Raw genomic sequence first — 21,288 nt, 5'->3', positions numbered from 1 at the left:
TTCACCAGCCATTTTTTACACATTTTGATTGCAAGGTACTTCTCACGCATATGGTCCCCTAAATTGCCAGGGCAGTATAACTACCCCACAAGTGACCCCATTTTGGAAAGAAGACACCCCAAGGTATTCCGTGAGGGGCACGGCGAGTTCCTAGAATTTTTTATTTTTTGTCACAAGTTAGCAGAAAATGATGTTTTTTTATTTTTATTTTTTTCCTTACAAAGTCTCATATTCCACTAACTTGCGACAAAAAATAAAAAATTCTAGGAACTCGCCGTGCCCCTCACAGAATACCTTGGGGTGTCTTCTTTCCAAAATGGGGTCACTTGTGGGGTAGTTATACTGCCCTGGCAATTTAGGGGCCCAAATGTGTGAGAAGTAGTTTGCAATCAAAATCTGTAAAAAATGGCTGGTGAAATCCTAAAGGTGCTCTTTGGAATGTGTGCCCCTTTGCCCACCTAGGCTGCCAAAAAGTGTGACACATCTGGTATCGCCGTACTCAGGAGAAGTTGGGGAATGTGTTTTGGGGTGTCATTTTACATATACCCATGCTGGGTGAGAGAAATATCTTGGCAAAAGACAACATTTCCCATTTTTTTATACAAAGTTGGCATTTGACCAAGATATTTATCTCACCCAGCATGGGTATATGTAAAATTACACCCCAAAACACATTCCCCAACTTCTCCCGAGTACGGCGATACCAGATGTGTGACACTTTTTTGCAGCCTAGGTGGGCAAAGGGGCACATATTCCAAAGTGCACCTTTCGGATTTCGCAGGCCATTTTTTACAGATTTTGATTTCACACTACTTCTCACGCATTTGGGCCCCTAAATTGCCAGGGCAGTATAACTACGCCACAAGTGACCCCATTTTGGAAAGAAGACATCCCAAGGTATTCCGTGAGGGGCACTGCGAGTTCCTAGAATTTTTTATTTTTTGTCACAAGTTAGCGGAAAATGATGATTTTTTTTATTTTTATTTTTTTCCTTACAAAGTCTCATATTCCACTAACTTGCGACAAAAAATAAAAAATTCTAGGAACTCGCCTTGCCCCTCATGGAATACCTTGGGGTGTCTTCTTTCCAAAATGGGGTCACTTGTGGGGTAGTTATACTGCCCTGGCAATTTAGGGGCCCAAATGTGTGAGAAGTAGTTTGAAATCAAAATCTGTAAAAAATGGCTGGTGAAATCCGAAAGGTGCACTTTGGAATGTGTGCCCCTTTGCCCACCTTGGCAGCAAAAAAGTGTCACACATGTGGTATCGCCGTACTCAGGAGAAGTTGGGGAATGTGTTTTGGGGTGTCATTTTACATATACCCATGCTGGGTGAGAGAAATATCTTGGCAAAAGACAACATTTCCCATTTTTTTATACAAAGTTGGCATTTGACCAAGATATTTTTCTCACCCAGCATGGGTATATGTAAAATGACACCCCAAAACACATTCCCCAACTTCTCCTGAGTACGGCGATACCAGATGTGTGACACTTTTTTGCAGCCAAGGTGGGCAAAAGGGCACATATTCCAAAGTGCACCTTTCGGATTTCGCAGGCCATTTTTTACAGATTTTGATTTCACACTACTTCTCACGCATTTGGGCCCCTAAATTGCCAGGGCAGTATAACTACCCCACAAGTGACCCCATTTTGGAAAGAAGACACCCCAAGGTATTCCGTGAGTTTTTGTCGCAAGTTAGTGGAATATGAGACTTTGTAAGAAAAAAATAAAATAAAAAATAAATCATCATTTTCCGCTAACTTGTGACAAAAAATAAAAACTTCTATGAGCTCACTATGCCCATCAGCGAATACCTTAGGGTGTCTACTTTCCGAAATGGGGTCATTTGTGGGGTTTTTCTACTGTTTGGGCATTGTAGAACCTCAGGAAACATGACAGGTGCTCAGAAAATCAGAGCTGTTTCAAAAAGCGGAAATTCACATTTTTGTACCATAGTTTGTAAACGCTATAACTTTTACCCAAACCATTTTTTTTTTACCCAAACATTTTTTTTTTATCAAAGACATGTAGAACAATAAATTTAGCGAAAAATTTATATATGGATGTGGGTTTTTTTGCAAAATTTTACAACTGAAAGTGAAAAATGTCATTTTTTTGCAAAAAAATCGTTAAATTTCAATTAATAACAAAAAAAGTAAAAATGTCAGCAGCAATGAAATACCACCAAATGAAAGCTCTATTAGTGAGAAGAAAAGGAGGTAAAATTCATTTGGGTGGTAAGTTGCATGACCGAGCGATAAACTGCTAAAGTTGTGGAGTGCCGATTTGTAAAAAAGGGCCTGGTCACTAGGGGGGTATAAACCTGTGGTCCTTAAGTGGTTAAGACTGCAACAAAGCATGCATATTCTGGAAACATCTTAAAAGTGTTGCTCCACTAGCCCTTGTGTCTAGTTTCCATCTGAGTAGCCAAGTATGTTCCCCAGACACTGAGGGAGAAAAGGATTGGGAATGTTGACATTCTTTGTTGGTCTAAAAGTTAAGCCATTGTTAGAAATGTCTGAGAAGTCCTCTCTGACCTAGCTGAGTCTGAGCTGGCGTGCAAATGAGAGGATTGCTTGTCCAAGGCCTAGTTTGTGTATATGGCCAGCTTAAGAATTTGTTTTGGAAATGTCATTTAGTAATATTCTTTTATTATGCATGTAGTTTCATTGGTAGTAATGGTACTCTTCCAACTAATAGTGTTTTAGACATTTCAAGTTACCAAATTCTCTTACTAGAGATTGTAGTGCTGAGGTCCCTCGACCAAGAATAAGTGGAGGTCCTAGCTCATAGATCCCTATCAAATTGTCAGTCACATTCATAATCCTCTGGGTATACAGGTGTAACACAGTTGTTCCATGCCTACCAGTGTCCCTCTGCTAACCAGAGGGCATGGCCGCCAAGATGCTCACCTTAACGTTGCACCAGCTCTGATGGTCCATGCCTGCTGGCATCCTCCTGCAACTTCTTGACTAGTATGCATGCTCTAGGCCCATGCAACATGTCTGCTTCCTGTCTGCTTCTCTCCTCAGGGAGGAAGTACACATTCTCCTCAGCTTTTAAAGGGCCATCACATGTATCCTACTCTATTCCCAGCCTATGGCTAACCTTCTATGTGTATTTAAAGCACCTTTCCTTTTTGGGAGAGTGCCTGAGCAACAGGTTCTCTAGCTTGCTCATGTTTGCTCTCTGCTCGTGACTCGATTTGAACCTTTGTTGCCTGTCCTGACTTCTGCCTGACTTTAGTATTGACCCTATGGTGCTTTCCCAGGCATTTGAACTGTTTACTAGACTGAACATACCCTGCTTGCCTTGACCCCAGCTGTTACACTGACTACAATATTACCTGAATTCTTGCTGTCTCTTGACCCGCATGGGTTAGTTGTCACTGAACAGAGACTCCTTCAAGAGGTATTTACCTGGTGGTTCCCCAGCAGTGGAGACCAGATTCCTTTATAGGGGTGAAGGGGTGAAAAGGTGCAGACTGGGGACTACTTAGATAATGCCCTTAGGAATAACCCTATACCAAATGCGCTCAGTAGACACAGTGGGTCCACACCCGCTGAGTAACAACAAGTTTACCCCACACTCTGAAAATCATATATGAAATCTAACTGTTCAAAGTATAAAAAGCAATGTGGATGTCACACGTGTTGCTTACTGTTGTTCATGAATATGTAGAGAACTGATCTAGACTAGAAAACGAGAAGGATACTGATCTGAAGAGCACCCTTAGTTGCTATAGAAACATTAATGAATTTGACGTGTGCAAACATGGCACTAAACTATGCAAACATTTCACCCAAAGAACATGTAGAGCTTATTAGACGTACTCATAAATGATGCAAATATTTGGACATTTTATGATTTCATGTTTGAACTATTTCCAAGGTAGCATTGTATCTAACAAGTCTAAACCAAATTCTGAATGATCTTGTATGTAAAGCCCTGGTGTGTGCCACCCAAATAATTTCGTAAAGAATACTTGATTTGTCTTTAGTCATTAAATATATCTCCCATCGTGGTGCCATCCCCATAATAAATATAATATATCCCTGTCAGTACATATCAGTGATGAGTTCTCCAAATTACCAGGCATTTACAAATAACCCGAGTATACTTAGATTGAATGCACTACTGGACCACTGAATGTTACAGTACTTGACAATTTCTTTTTACTGTGTTACATTTTTGTACCTACATTACATTTTCCTGATTAGACATCATTGTGAATTATGTTCATGCAAATGTATAATGATTCATAATAAATAAGGCAAATCAGTCACCCACACTAAATTGTAGATCATAATGAGAATGAGAAAATGCTGTTATCAAAATGAATCATGGAAATACTTACCTAGAGGTAGCCCATGAGGGGACCATTCCAGAATGGTCTTAGCCCATTTTAACTATTTCAGCCTATACTCTCTCCTAAAAAAAATAAACTCCAGCATTGTGGATTGAATTATTATACCCCCCAATAAGGACAGAGCCCATTAAAGGTTCACCTCATCCCCAGTTTAATGTTTGGTGAAATCCTTTACAGGGATGTGGACTACAAGCAATCATTAAGTGATGATTGGGGCCATCAGGACCTCCTGCTGCAGGTGGCTAGGTGTGTGATGGTGTCAAGCAGCAGCTGAAAGGGCCTAAATTTTACCATTGCGATGGAGCCTGTTTGTGGTATGAACAGCCAATGTCCATAAATAATCACCCAAAAGGCAATAGGAGTCATTTATAAATACACCTATATTAGGGGTATTTCTCGCACAAATTGCGGTGCAATGGTTAAGCAAGGAAGCTGGCTGTCACGATACTAGTGGAATACTGCTGGAACCCAATGTCAGGGAGAAGGTCTAAACACAGGAGGCACCGGAGTCTTGAACAGGAGGTAGCAGGAATGCAGATAAAGGCAGTGACCCAGAGGAGAGGGCAGGGGGAAACCCAGCGAGCGGTCGGCAAGTGTCCAGGAGTAGCAGGGTAAACCATAAGGAGAAGAAACAAACCAGAGAACAAGTTCCAGGCGAGAGGACTGCAGAAGCAGGAGCTAAAACACAAGACTCAAGCAATTAGTAACAGGCTTGAGAGGTTTATATATGAAACAGGAAGTAAGATGGCACCCAGCTGAGACACAATCCACCATCTTAACTGAGGGAAAACTTAAGAGCAAGACAATCTGAACTAAACAGACATCACAGGATGATTCCTGACATTACTCCCACCTCAACAGTGGCCTCTGGACGAGAACTGGCTTGGTCTCCTAGGATGTCTTTGATGAAACTGTTTGACCAGTCGGGAAGCATTAATATTACTCACCAGTTCCCAAGAATTCTCTTCAGACCCATAACCCTGCCACGTAATGAGGTATTGTAGATGGTTCCAAGATTTTTTCTACAACAAACTGTTCTTGCCCATCTATCTCCACCGCATCGGGACGAGGAGGGACACGTTCTGGAAAAGGGTTGGGCACGGCAGGCTTTAGTAGAGACACATGAAAAACAGGATGACTCTTCATAGATCATGGGAGCTTGAGCCGAACAGCTACTGGATTAATTATCCCGCTAATCTTATAAGGCCCAACAAACTTCTGTTCTAGTTTTGGTGAAGGAACCTTAAGTTTAAAATTTCTAGTCGAAAGCCATACTTTATCACCTATTTTAAAGATTGGTGCTGGTCTACGAAATTTATCTGCCGCTTTCTTGTAATTTTCTTGAGACCTCTCTAATGTTCCTTTTAGTAGAGATCCTTTCTGCAACTGCTGGAATAGATGAAACAGCAGGGAATTTGGGAAGAATATTTGGCTGATACCCCAAATTTGCAAAGAAAGGAGTTTTCTTGGTGGAGGCATTTTGGGAGTTATTGTAAGAGAACTCAGCCACAGGAAGCAGATCGACCCAATCATCTTGTAAATGACAGATATAGCATCGAAGATATGGTTCCAGAGTCTGATTTGTGCGTTCAGTTTGTCCATTAGATTGTGGGTGAAAGGCGGTTGATAGATCAATATCAATCTCAAGTGCTATGCAAAAACTATGCCAATATTTTGATGCAAACTGCACCCAACAATCCAAGATAACTTCATCAGGAACTCCATGAAAATGAAACACATTCTGAACTACAAGGTCAGCGGTATCTTTGTCAGAAGGTAGGCCGGTACATGGAATGAAACGTGCAGCCTTGGTGAGCCGGTCAACTACCAGAATTGTATTTTTTCTCTTAGAGATAGGTATATCTACGATAAAGTCCATGGAAATAGAACCCCAGGGATGAGAGGGGATCGACAAAGGCTGTAATAAACCCATGGGTGAAGAACGTGGAGTCTTGCATCTAGCACAAACGTCACATGACATGACATATTTCCTTACATCCTGTTACTAATTGGGCCACCAAAAGAAACGGGATAAAAATTCCTGTGTCTTCCGCAATCTTAGAATCATGGACTAACTTTCGAATTTTCAGTCTTATTGTTTCGGGTATATCTAGCTGCTGCCCATTGGTCCACACTTTATTAGGCATTAAATGCACATCATCAGGTGGTCGAGACAGCAAGGAGTCGGTGTCATAGGCCTTTTTTTTATCTCTTCAACAAGTCCTTATTATGGATCACTCCCACAAAATTAAACTCAGGAACAATATAGTCTTGAGCGGAATCATAGAAGAAGTGGAATCATTGGAAAAGATTCTAGATATAGCATCTGCCTTGCAGTTACGGGAATCGGGCCTGTATGAGATTAAAAGTTGAATTGATTGAGCTTGGTGAGGAGATAAACATTTGGCAGATCTAACGAATTCCAAATTACGGTGATCAGTCAGAACTATTATTTGCTGTGAGGTTTCTTGAAGATGATGTCTCCATTCCATAAAAGCTGTAACGATAACTAACAGTTCTTTATTCCCCACATTATAATTCTTCTCAGCAGGGGATAAACATCCAGAGAAAAAAAGCACATGGATACAATAAACCCTTGTCTCATGTTCTTTGAGACAGAATAGCCCCTATGGCACAGTCTGAAGCATCTATTTCCACAATGAAGGCGAGTTCTGGGTCGGGATGAACTAATACAGGGGCTGTAGTGAACTTGGACTTTAGGAGACAAAAAGAATTCCTGTGCTTGGGGAGACCAAGCAAAAACATTTTTTTTCTTAGTCAACTGTGTAATAGGAGTATTTATTTTTGAGAAATTCTTAATAAAGCATCAATAAAAATTGGTTGCTTTAATCTTGCTAGAGTTCAGGCTTGAGAGGTTTATATATGAAACAGGAAGCAAGATGGCACCCAGCTGAGACACAATCCACCATCTTAACTGAGGGAAAACTTAAGGGCAAGACAGACTAAACTAAACAGACATAACAGGATGACTCCTGACACTGGCTTACATTTAGACTGGTGCTGCATGCCTCAAAGTTATGTAGAGGCCTGCACCTCTTCCTAACTTTGGTGGATCCACCAAACCGATATAGAGGTTAAAGGGGTTGTCCGGGATCAAATTTCATTTTTTTTTTTTTTGTGTACTCCCTATTAACAGCTGAATCAAGGTCCCCCCCATATGTTTTTAAGTATTTTCACCATTTCTATATGGCTCATACGGTCCCCCCACGCTTTGTTTACACCTATGTTTAATTTTTCCTACCTTCCTGCCGCACTGCACTGTGGTTCCCAGCCCAGCGCGGCATCACATGGTTTCATCTCCGCCGTGACTCCGCCCCCTAATTAATATTCAGTGCTCTGCCTCTTTCATTCATAATAAAGCGCCCTGCCCGGTGACGTCACCGGACCAGATGGGCGTGGCTTAGCGCGGTTGGTTGCCGCCTTGTTACCGCCCATCCAGGCACTTTGAATAATTCATGTGGCTGAGGGTGACGTCACCGGGATCCCTGGGAAGCGGAAGAAGAGGCTTCACTCGGCAGAAAGGGACCCGGTACGTCACCGAGTCTTGGAAACACAGCGCTTCCGGCTGAGAGTTGGAGATTTGAAAACTGGGCATTAGAAATGTCAGGTAAAGGTAGGACAGGCACGATTGTAACATTTAGGGCATTGTTGTACACATACTCCAATCTTCCCAATCCTGGACAACCCCTTTAAGGCCTGTGTCTAAAACGCCGGTCTTAATAAGTGACTCCCAATGTTGTTCTCATATAGTCTCATAATCCAGGTTACAAGAATAAAACTTAAATTATTGGAGCAGGAGAATACAGCAAACGTTAAACTTGCTGTAAACGTTATCTGGTATATACTTCATGGATATTTTAGCAAAACATTAAGTGTAAGTTCATCCATATTATAATCGTGTACCATTAAGGCAAATTGTAAATTATGCCTGAGCCATCATTTCAGTTTAGTAAGAGTCCTGTATAATAATAGCATTGCACTTTCAGTGTATAAAATCCTGTTCTCACAGTAAATAAATAATACAGAATGTATAAAGTAGGCTGCATAATAATATAACCTCACACAATAGTAATATTTGCTCCAGGGACATAACTAGAAAAGACTGGACCCTATAGCAATTTTTTGAAAAAGCAGCGTACCTTGAGGATCTTCCTTGCAACCCCCCATCCCATGGCAAGTTAAGACGCCCATGCTCGCCATACAACCCCCCCACCCACTAAGTCATGTAAAAATATAACAACAAAAAGCTTACTAGCATTGGATGGGAGTCAAAAGATTACTTTAGAGTATGCCGCCCATGCCCTGTATGTCCCCTTAGTGCCCCCACACAGTAGTTATACCCCTTAGTGACCCCATACAGCAGAATGTTCCCCTTAGTGGCCCACACAGTAGTTATACCCCTTAGTGACCTCATACAGCAGAATATTCCCCTATTGCCCCACACGGTAGTTATTCCCCCATAGTGAGCCCACACAGTAGTTATTCCCCCGTAGTGAGCCCACACAGCAGAATACCCCCTTAGTGCCGGTCTTACAGTAAGTTATGCCACCTTAGTGCCTGCCTTATAGTAGTGCTTCCCCCTTAGTGCCCACATTACAGTAAAGCTGCCCCCTTAGTATCATCTTTATAGTAGTGAAGTTCCTGCAGTGTTAATAAAAAAAAAAGTAATACACAACTAGGCCTATACACCTGATGAATGGTGCACATCATCATCTCCTGAGCAGAAGGCATGATGTAGTGACATTGTTGCTTCAGCTGAGCTTGACAGGAGAGTCCACAGGCCGGAGAATGATTCGGGGATCATCCTCCAGCCTGTGTGCTCTCCTGCCCATCTCAGTAGGCACAATGACGTCACTGCATCACATCTGCTGTGGAGAGCACAATTCCCAGGCCGTAATGAAAGATGGGCACAGCAGCCTGAGTCCGACTGTTGTATCAAATGTCATTTATTAAAGCCCGGGCCTCAGCTGTCAGTACACACACACACATTAATCATTACTATGTGTGTGTACTGGTAGGTCAGAACCGGGCCCCCATGCCAGGGGTGCACCTTCAATGAGGCCAGGTTAGGCGGCTGCCTCAGGCGGCGAGACGTAGAGACAAGAGGGGGAAGTGGCAGGGTCATGAGAAATGAGCGCTTCCATTGTGGAAGTGCTCATCTCTCTATATTCATGTGTATCACAGTATGCCTTTATTAGTAGGGCTGGAGGCGGGGGGGCCATTTCAATTCTCGCCTCAGGCAGCAGAAAGACTAGGTGCGTGCACCCCTGCCTCCTGTTACTGTAGGCCCCTTTAGCAGCCTCTAAGGCTGCTAGTTTCCCCCCCCCCCCCCCCCCTGAAAAGAACCTGAATTATAAACTGCATCTGTATTTTATTAAAATGCAGCAACATATCCCTAGTAAATGACTTGTGATTGGTATTAAAACTATGCTTATACCATGTCCAACCTGTCTATTAAAATTTAACCCCTTATACAGGGCTTTATTTTGCAGACCTGCAAAAATCTTTTATAGTTCATTGAACAGAAAAGAATAGAGCCAGAAAATAAAAGCTGTCCCTCTGGAGCTATTATTGCCTAGACTCATGCCCCTAGTACTGTCTGATGCACTTCTATTCTCATAGCTACTGGTCACTTCACATGGCCCTACGCGGCTCAACACTTCAACACTTTCATCAGGAGCCTACTGAAGAGGGCGGTCTGTATGTACAAAGTTACTATTCTCTTTACTAGGCTCCTGATAAAACAAAACTGCTGAAACATGTACAGCCCGGTGAAATGGCCAGAAGGTATGAGAACAGAAGTGCCTCAGACAATACTGGGGGCATGAGGTCTCCTGGTAGGGAAAGAACACATCTAGTGGGATATACTTTTTTGTTCTAGCTGTACTCTTTTCTTTTCAATAAAACAGAGACTATGGAAAGGAGAAGTTTGTGTATGTGCAAAATACAACCTTGTATTCAGGGTTAACTTTAAAGGGAACCTGTCATCAACTATATGCTGACCTCACTGAGGGCAGCATAAAATAGTGACAGAAATGCTGATTTCAGCGGTGTGTCACTTATGAGCTGAAAGTAAGTGGTTGCTGAGAACCAGCATCATAATCATTGCACCCCAGGAATGGAAAAAGAGTTAAATCTACCTGAGAAGAGTCCTGGTTATCCATAATCTCCTGCTCTCCCCCATCTGCTGATGATTGGCAGGTCTCTCCTAGAGAGAAAGGGAGAAAACTAGGTAGAAGACTGTCAGTCATGAGCAGGTGGGCGGGAGAGCAGGAATTCATGAATAACCAGGACTCTTCTCAGGTGGCCGTGACTCTTTTCCAGGCCCAGTCTGCAATGATTGTAATGTTGGTTCTCGGCAATAGTGTTCATCGCGAATATTCAAATTTTTATTGCGAATATAGGTACTTCGAAAATTCGCGAATATTTTGAATACAGTGATATATATTCGTAATTTTGAATATGCGATTTTTTTTTAAATCAGTACACATGATCCCTCCCTGCTTCTAGCTCGTGGGCCAATGAGAAGGGTGCAGTATATTTGACTTTAGGAGTAGTGTTGTTTGCAAATTTTTGTCATGCTAATTTTTGTAATGCGAAATTTATTGCTCTATATTCGGTTTTTTTTTCGAATATTCGCTATATTGCTATAACAGTTTTTTCGAATATTCGGAATATTCTAAAACAAGAATATATAGCAATATAGCGAATATTCAAAACAAAAAAAAAAATATACAGCAATTTAGCTAATATAGTGCTATATCTTCTTTGTCTAATAGTTGTCTGAAGTTCATATTGGAAAAAAATGACAACTATAAAAAAAAAAAATTATAGCACTATATTAGCTAAATTGCTCTATATTATTTATTTATTTTTTTCGAATATTCGCTATATTGCTACAGGGAGTGCAGAATTATTAGGCAAATGAGTATTTTGACCACATCATCCTCTTTATGCATGTTGTCTTACTCCAAGCTGTATAGGCTCGAAAGCCTACTACCAATTAAGCATATTAGGTGATGTGCATCTCTGTAATGAGAAGGGGTGTGGTCTAATGACATCAACACCCTATATCAGGTGTGCATAATTATTAGGCAACTTCCTTTCCTTTGGCAAAATGGGTCAAAAGAAGGACTTGACAGGCTCAGAAAAGTCAAAAATAGTGAGATATCTTGCAGAGGGATGCAGCACTCTTAAAATTGCAAAGCTTCTGAAGCGTGATCATCGAACAATCAAGCGTTTCATTCAAAATAGTCAACAGGGTCGCAAGAAGCGTGTGGAAAAACCAAGGCGCAAAATAACTGCCCATGAACTGAGAAAAGTCAAGCGTGCAGCTGCCAAGATGCCACTTGCCACCAGTTTGGCCATATTTCAGAGCTGCAACATCACTGGAGTGCCCAAAAGCACAAGGTGTGCAATACTCAGAGACATGGCCAAGGTAAGAAAGGCTGAAAGACGACCACCACTGAACAAGACACACAAGCTGAAACGTCAAGACTGGGCCAAGAAATATCTCAAGACTGATTTTTCTAAGGTTTTATGGACTGATGAAATGAGAGTGAGTCTTGATGGGCCAGATGGATGGGCCCGTGGCTGGATTGGTAAAGGGCAGAAAGCTCCAGCCGGACTCAGATGCCAGCAAGGTGGAGGTGGAGTACTGGTTTGGGCTGGTATCATCAAAGATGAGCTTGTGGGGCCTTTTCGGGTTGAGGATGGAGTCAAGCTCAACTCCCAGTCCTACTGCCAGTTTCTGGAAGACACCTTCTTCAAGCAGTGGTACAGGAAGAAGTCTGCATCCTTCAAGAAAAACATGATTTTCATGCAGGACAATGCTCCATCACATGCGTCCAAGTACTCCACAGCGTGGCTGGCAAGAAAGGGTATAAAAGAAGAAAATCTAATGACATGGCCTCCTTGTTCACCTGATCTGAACCCCATTGAGAACCTGTGGTCCATCATCAAATGTGAGATTTACAAGGAGGGAAAACAGTACACCTCTCTGAACAGTGTCTGGAAGGCTGTGGTTGCTGCTGCACGCAATGTTGATGGTGAACAGATCAAAACACTGACAGAATCCATGGATGGCAGGCTTTTGAGTGTCCTTGCAAAGAAAGGTGGCTATATTGGTCACTGATTTGTTTTTGTTTTGTTTTTGAATGTCAGAAATGTATATTTGTGAATGTTGAGATGTTATATTGGTTTCACTGCTAAAAATAAATAATTGAAATGGGTATATATTTGTTTTTTGTTAAGTTGCCTAATAATTATGCACAGTAATAGTCACCTGCACACACAGATATCCCCCTAAAATAGCTAAAACTAAAAACAAACTAAAAACTACTTCCAAAAATATTCAGCTTTGATATTAATGAGTTTTTGGGGTTCATTGAGAACATGGTTGTTGTTCAATAATAAAATTAATCCTCAAAAATACAACTTGCCTAATAATTCTGCACTCCCTGTATATATTCTTGTTTTAGAATATTAGGAATATTCAAAAAAACTAAGTTATAGCAATATAGCGAATATTCGAAAAAAAAAACAAATATAAAGCAAATTAGCTAATATAGTGCTATAATCTTTTTTTAATAGTTGTAATTTTTTCCAATCTGAACTTCAGATGAGAAAAAAATTACAACTATTAGACAAAGATTATAGCACTATATTAGCTAAATTGCTCTATATTAGTTTTTTTGAATAGTCGCTATATTGCTATATATACTTGTTTTAGAATATTACGAATATTCAAAAAAACTAAGTTATGGCAATATAGCGAATATTCGGAAAAAAATGAATATAGAGCAATTTAGCTTATATAGTGCTATAATCTTCTTTGTCTAATAGTTGTACGTTGAAAAATTTGCATTGCTAAAATTTGCATTACGAAAATTCGCATATTACACGGTCATTACTTTGCCGATTTTTTTCGAGTAAAATAATCGTAGTATATAACGAATTTGCAAATATTCGACGAATATTCTACAAGATATTCGCTAAATATCGCGAATTCGAATATGACCCCTGCTGCTCATCACTACTCGGCAACCACTTACTTTTAACTTTTAAATGACAGACCACTGAAATCAACTCACCTGTCTCTACTTTATGCTGCTGTTAGTATGGACAGCATAAAGTTGATGACAGGTTCCCTTTAACCTGCAGGTTGGACATAGTTTGTGGATAGTTTTAATATCATAGTAAAATAGAGGGTCATTTATTATACTGAAATACGCCTAAATTAGGTGTATTTCAGACGCAAATGGTCATTAGGTGTATTTTCAGACGCTATTTCAACTTCTCCCTGCTCACACCAGGTCTAAAATTGTGGGTGTGTCGTGGGTGGGGACAGACCGGTAGGCCCATCGCATTTACTATTTTCTACGCCTGCTTTAAGCCTCATTCACATGTCAGTGTTTTGGTCTGTGATTTCCATCAGTGATTGTGAGCCAAAACCAGGATTGGAGCCGCCACAGACATAGGCCTCATGCACACAGCCGTTGTGCGGCTGTTCTGTGCATTGGGGACCGCAATGAACTTAAATGGGTCCGTGATCCGTCCACACCGCAAAAAAATAGAACAGCTCTGGTCAAGTGGCCTGCTCCTCTTCATAACTCTTGCAGGTCCTCCGCCAGCGCATGGGGCTTTATTAAGACCGACGTCTAAAACGCCGGTCTCAATAAATGTGCCCCATAGTTTATAAGGCTGAAAAAAGACATCCGTCCATCCAGTTCAGCCAGTTATCCTGCATGCTGATCCAGAGGAAGGCAAAAAAAAAAAAAGGTGGGTAGAAGCCAATTTTCCTCATTTTAGGGGGAAAAAATTCCTTCTCGACTCCAATCAGAATAACTGAATAACTACCTGGATCAAAGCCCTCTCCAGAAATCTAGTAACTATAACCTGTAATATTACTACACTCTAGATAACCTTTGTATATTATTTATTACACGTCCATTGCTAAATTTTAATCAGGTGTGAATAAAGTATATATTTTAATCTATTCTCTAGGCCTGGGATGCCCAACCTGCGGCCCTCCAGCTGTTGCAAAACTACAACTCCCAGTATGCCTGGACAGCCTACAGCTTTTAAGGCATGCTGGGAATTGTAGCTTTGCAACAGCTGGAGGGCTTCAGGTTGAGCATCCCTGCTCTAGGCTATAGAATAGCAAAATATTGTAGCTCAGACCCAAAAACCAAACAGACAGAAATTTTGTGCACTAATGTACTGTACGTAATATACAAACCAAGATGATTCCAGTTGCATCATGTAAACTCAAATTAAAGGGGTTGTCCCACAAAAAAATATTCTACAGTTTTAAAATCAGCATCTGGATCTGAATTGCATGTAATTAAAAATGTACTATAGCTACTAAATAATGCCTCATTCACATGTGGGTGTTCGGTCAGTGATTTCCAACAGTTATGATGGCCCAAAACCAGGTGCAGCTGTAGTGTCCCACACATGTGTGTATGGTCCACTCCAAATTGTTATATATAGTGTGATGTCATTTTGCACTATTCCTTTGTCTATGCTGCTGAATCCATATTACAGGCTGGTAACATGCATTACATACTTCCACCACTAGAGGTCACCATCACACCATTTATATAGTGCAGCCACAGGAAGTTAGAGGGAGATTAGGAGTTAGGAGGAAGGAGAGGAGACAGTCTTTTCTCTGTCCTCCTGGGCCTAGCCCAGGAGAACTAATTTACCTCAACCTTTGAGTCCAAGATGTGTGATCCTACACTGTAGATTACCCTTCCAGGGTATAAAGTAGATTATCACTCTGAGGACCCCAACGTTTTAAAATAATGAAGCAGAGAGTTTGCCTGCCATGTGGGAGATCGTCCTTGGGTTGCTGAATCAATTAACTATAGACTATTGGCAAAGGAAGATAACTGCCATTTACCAGGTTTTAGTCACCTTTGCATTAGGTGGAGAGTTTCTAAGCTACAGGCTGCCCACCAAAATTAAGGACAGAAAGGCCATTTGTCAGAATACTAGATTACAGAGGATCTAAACTACTACTGAAAGGCGGAGTGATCACAGCAAGATCAGGAACCAAGTACAAGTAACAACATCACCTTTACTAAACTGAGCTGGAGTTAACCTCTACAATTCACATCAAGGAGTCTGCTAATTTGTATTTGCAGCTTTACCATTTTTGCCATCTGTATGCAAGACAAAGTGATGATATTGGATGCCTTACTACATCTGACAAGTACAGATGTTGTTTGGTTTAACCACTGCCTTATTCCTCATTCTTCTGCTCCATCTCTTGATTGCATCGTACGGTGCTGGCATCACAAACAGAGGGGCCCAGCCACCAAAGCACCCTAAGCATACCTACTACCATCAAGGGCACCTCAAACAAAATCTGGCTGGTGTTCCCTGCAACCGAGAGTGCCCTGGAGGATTTAGTGTTGTCTTCCCATCCACTGCACGCCGGCCCCAGGGGACAACTGAGCTGTGAGTACTACTATCCTCGGCACCTCATCACTAGTACACTCAGCACACATCACCCCTAGGGTGTCTGGTTTGCTGCACAGCTCTAAACACAGAACAAGTGCAGATCTTTCCCTTTTACCTTATGTCTGTGAAGGCTCCAATCCTGGTTTTGTCTCAAAATTACTAATGGAAATCACTGACCAAAATACTGATGTGTGAATGAGGCTTCATTTAATTAAAACCTATCTGTATAGCGCCACCTGCTGTTTGCTGTTTTTCGAATTTCTCTGTCCTGCTCTACTGAGATAGAAGCACATGCTCAGTTCCATCCTTCAGCTGCCACCACCTGGAGCAGACCGGCCATACACCCCTGAGAAAGGCTACTCCCCCTAACCTAACAGCTTGAAGAAACCTAGCAGAACAATTGGAGCAAGGAAGGGGGAGAACTCTGGATCGATGTGAGGTACAGGGCTGGTTCTAACTTTGTCTGAAAGAGGTTGTAATGTACTAATGATGTCTAATTTACATTTTTTCCATTATTCATGTGATAAGTAACCCATTTAAGTTGTACTTTTCTTCCTGACCCATTCATTGGATGACATACACCATTATGTGGTCCACATTTGGAGTGAATTCTCACAAGTATTTAGATATTCTCAGCGCTGTGTACAGTAGACAGACAGTATTCTGGCCATTGCCAAGTTCCCTTTGTACACTAGTTGACCTACCTACAACAGTTCTTCTTCATGAGATCCTTGAGTTTTACACTATGTTTTAATCCCTATAATGTATCAGTTAGGCCAATAGTAACAAAAGATGGCTGTCAACTCTTCTCTATTACCTATATTTATAGGAAGAACCTAAATGGATAGATAAGTGGATGAATGGATAGACACATTTCATCACGTTTTATGAGGTTTTAACTTACCCAAACCTTAATCCCCACAGTGGAACAATTGCCAACAATTATTGAAGTCACTAAAGGAATCCAAGTTGCCTTTCCTGTAGGAGAAGATTTCACCATCAAGTGTAAAGCTAAAGGAAACCCAACCCCTGAGTAAGTGTCATTCTGTTACTTTCTGATCAAATAAATTTAGTTGTTTCAGAAAGAAGCCCCAGCTGTGTGCACACAAAAAAGCTGAAATAAAACTATAAATTCAAACAGATACAAGTGGCTCACAGTGTCTGGAAGATGGATGTTGAGGGTACTCACGTCCTACTGATTTACCCAATATCGGAAAATATGTATTAATAATTCTCAAGACTGCCACTCTCACAAACTGGCAGTGCTATTCAATACAGAAAAAACTTAAATTCAGATAAAAACATAGAATACTTTTACAATCTAAATAGAGTTAAACAAAATGATTTTTTAAATTAATTAAAATAACTACCCTCATTTAAATAATCCACTATGGGAAGTTTAAATTTTACTGAAACACTACAATAACAACAAAAGATACATTTCAAAGTAATTAAAGAATAAATAAATAAATAAAATATATATTTTTTTTATTGATTTCATTTTTATCTTTTATTTTTATTTTAGTGTTCTATGCTTTAGCTTAAAAGGGGGAGTAAAGTTATTTTAATTTATTTAATACATCATTTTATTTAACTCTATTTGGATTGTAAAAGTGTTCTATGTTTCTTTCTCATTAAATTTTTTATTGAGGTTTTTAGTATAGTATTTTCTTTTTATTAACAAGTGATACAAACTCGTAATAAAGATACAGTAAGGGAGAGCACTTATGAAGTCCTGTGCTCAAAAATAGTAAACCACACAATGACGTGGATGAGGGCAAGTGAGCAAACATGGAACATTACAACTGGTTAAATAACTTAAAGGAAAAAAACTGATAGAAAAGAGACAAAACGAGAGTAGGAGGGGGTGGAGTGGGGAGAGGGAGAAAAGGAGGGTATAGGAATTAAATGTGTTTCGTTCACAGCTGCAGGTTCTGAAATGTCCCTAAAGAGCGAAACGTGTCCCACGAACCCTAGGTCTTCAAAAATCGTGAGGAATCTAAGGATGTCACCCTAATGAGATCCTCCATTCTTTGGTATAAAGTGATCTCCTCGAACCATTCCTCCAGTGAAGGTGGGGAGGGGGATTTCCAGTGTTGTGGGATGACTGCTTTTTCTGCCTGAATCATGTACTTCATAAGCGAATTCTTGTAGGCTGGGATGTTTAGGTCGAGCACAAATAATAGGAGAGATTCAGGGGTATTTTGTATAGGAAGTGGATGTGGTCGCTGATCGTGCTTGCAAAGGTCCATGTGCAAGGCGGGAGGCATCCAGGCCTGTGTCTTGGACAGGGGATTGGCCAGCATGTAACACAGGGGAAGAAGAGGCAGTAGTGTGACCCGCAGACACAGATTGTGGACCCAGGCGTTGCAGCAACATGTCCCTTGGGGCCCGCAAATATGGCAAATGGGTAGCCCCAATGATAAGGAATTCCATAGTCCCTGAGAATGTCCGGTAGAGGGCGTAGGGCAGCTCGCTGTGACAGAGTGTGACGTGAAAGGTCTTGCAGCAGCGTGATGGGGGTCCCTTCATGAGACAAGGGGGGGATTGCCGAGCTTTGTTCAGGATTTGCTCTTTGATGGCGTATAAGTGGATTCTGCAAATGACATCTCTTGTTTTGGCGCCATCAGGATTAGGAGGTCTAAGGGCTCTATGGGCCCTTTCAATCTCTATGTGGGAGTTTGGCGGGCGGCCCAAGATTCTATTGAATATTCCCAGCTTAGAGCGGACCTGGCAGAATTCCCGCTTACACTCTTGCAAGATATTGGTAGCAAAACTGCACAGGTCTGCCTTAGAGGGTAGAGAGCAGATGAGGGTACGCAGGTCTGCCATAGTTGGTGGTCTGGAGTCCTCGTCAAATAAATCTGCGGAGAGTTTCAAAGAGGAGTCTAAGGGAGATCCCTGAGGGGGTATAGTTGCAAGATCGTTCGTGACCTTGGGACCAAGTGGTGCTGCTCCAGATAACTATGGGTGGGAGCCGTCCCATAAGGATCCAATGGACCAGTGTGGGGATGCTGCCAAGGAAGGCCCAGGGGAGTGGAAGGAGGGTGAAAGGGGTCTTGTGCAGTGGGAGAGGAGGGGACATGGAGTGCAGACCAGTCAGGTGACCTTTGTTGGTGGTCTACAGGCTGTACCTGTAGGGAGACCAGGGTGTATCGGTGCTTGGTCGCATGAGGGCCCCTGGTGGATAACTCCCCTGGTGGATATCTGGGGCATTTAGCACTTTAGGTATGAGCCTTTCAGGCAAAAAAGAATGGGTCGAGGGCCTCAAAGGAAAGTCCACTGGAGAGGCAGGGCTGGTAACCGCTGGTGCTGCAGCCTGTGAGGAGGGGTGAGTCCCCTGGACTGACCTGTGGTGCAGCTGTTAGCGACGGTGCTGCACAGGATGGCGGAGGTTCCGGCAGGTGGAGAGAGGTGAAGCCGGGGTGCTCATGTGGAGAGCGCTGTTCGGATGGTAATTAAGAGATCTGGTCCGGGCTGTGGGGCTGCTCGTGGTGCTCAGAAGGGAAAGGTAGGGAAGGCACTGATGCTGAACGGCGTCTGTAAAGCTGTGAGAAAGGGTGCTTCAGGCAGCGCTTCAGTAGACCGCATAAGTGGGGTCCAGTGAGGCGGATTGCCGGGCAAAGAAGTGAGGGAGATCCCCTTGGGGGGACTCCAGGGGAGCTGATGATCGGGCTCTACCCTTTTTTATCGTCTTGCCCATCAGGAATGGCTGATATGAGGGGAATCTCGCCAGGGATGCAGCAGAGGTCTTGCAAAGCACGTCCTCACTCGCTCATGGCTGGCCAAGCCCCCCAGTATTCTATGTTTCTATCTGAATTTAATTTTTATTGTATTGAATGGAACTGCCAGTTTGTGAGAGTGCCAGTCTTGGGAATTATAAATACCCATAAATGAAAAGCAGATACCACCTTCTGTGCCAAGAACCTTTGACCCAAAGTCACAGTACAAATGTTAGAATCTTCTTAGGATTTTTCACATGAAACTATAACATGTTTGATTTTTTTTTTACATCAGATATCACTGGACAAAGAATGGACATCCATATAATCCATTTACAGACCAAAATGTTAAGACTGTGAAGGATTCTGGTTCATTTATTATCCATAACGATGGTAACATTTTAGCCTACAATGGAACATACCGATGTTATGCCACTAATAAGTTAGGAACTGCAGTATCGGAAGAGACAACTTTACTCATTCCAGGTACGTTACAGGACAGAGGTTTCTTGTACATGTTACATGTTGTCCAACCATTTACATATGATGGCCAATTCTCGGGGTAGTCCAACGCCTCACAGTCCACCAATCAGCAGTTCTGTAGTGCTGCTCCCATTCACTTCAGTGGGAGCAGCACTGGATTAACAGGCTCAGTCCACTGCATAACGGATGTAGCTGTGTAGTTCGAGCACCAAGTTCCAGAGGTTCTGCAGAACAGCTGATTGGAGGAGGGAGGGGGTGTTAGACCCCCGCTGATCATATAATGATGGCTTATCCTGTTGATAAGCCATCACTTGTAATCTTTTGGACAACTCCTTTAACCCCTTCGCCACAATTGACATACTAGTACGCCGTGATGATCGGGCAGGCACCGGAGCTGTGCGTGCCCGATCAATGTAGGGGCCTGGCTGTGACTGTATCAGCTGTTATCACTGTAAATGCAGATGCCGGCGGATTAACCCCATATCTGCGACGATCAATACTGACAGCAGCACATAAGAGGATTTCTGCCCCCGCTCTGCAATGAAAGGGGGCCGATGGCTGCCATGGCAACCCCTGGCTACACCAAGGCTTTGGGGTCTGTGATGCACGGAAGCCTGTGAGGCCCAGCCCCCAAGCTGGGCCTCACAGGCGCACTGTCAGTGTATTACTCTGACAGTCAATGTAGTACAATACAGCATTGTACTACATTGAAACAGGGATCAGACCGTAAAATGTTAATGTCCCTGTACTGGGACAAAACTATAAAGTAAAAAGAAAGTTTAAAAAAAAGTTTAAAAAAAAGTTTAAAAAAAATGTAAAAACAAATTCAAGTTCACAGTAAAAAAAAAGTGCCCCTTTCCTTTCATCAAGCGATTTTTTTATAAATTTTTTTTTTTTAAATGAATGAAAATAGACATATTGATAGGGATATACACGGACCATAATGCAATTCCTATCCTATCCTGACCTGTGCCTGCTGTTTTCACCCCCCATCATGTCTTGTGGTATGCTTTGATTTCCATCAGTAGTTATTTGCTGTGCTCCTCTATATGCTTTATTATAAGGTTCTGTGTATTATTATGCCTTGAGGGTTTAACCTCTCCCTCTATTGCTAGATTCTAGCCTCTGTTTTATTTTTCCTCAATTGTATTTTGAGTGGAGCCCTGTCTGGTGGTGCTGTACCAGGGTGATGACCATATGTTTTTTACTCAGTAGTAGCAG

The 21,288-nt window shown here is 41.9% G+C and overlaps 1 protein-coding gene across 5 annotated transcripts in view; it reads left to right on the top strand.

Moving 5' to 3' along the window:
• Positions 1 to 21,288, top strand: part of CHL1 (cell adhesion molecule L1 like) — a 117,392-nt gene that overhangs the window by 40,441 nt on the left and 55,663 nt on the right. For all 5 annotated transcript variants that reach the window (XM_044302092.1, XM_044302093.1, XM_044302095.1 and 2 more), the window contains 2 exons: positions 16,787 to 16,895; positions 19,880 to 20,070. In XM_044302092.1, coding sequence (XP_044158027.1) covers positions 16,787 to 16,895; positions 19,880 to 20,070 — 300 coding nt within the window. The remainder of the gene's footprint in view (positions 1 to 16,786; positions 16,896 to 19,879; positions 20,071 to 21,288) is intronic.

Source organism: Bufo gargarizans, chromosome 7, assembly GCF_014858855.1.
Source record: "Bufo gargarizans isolate SCDJY-AF-19 chromosome 7, ASM1485885v1, whole genome shotgun sequence".
Taxonomy (NCBI): domain Eukaryota; kingdom Metazoa; phylum Chordata; class Amphibia; order Anura; family Bufonidae; genus Bufo; species Bufo gargarizans.
This window is presented reverse-complemented; position numbering and strand designations above follow the sequence as displayed.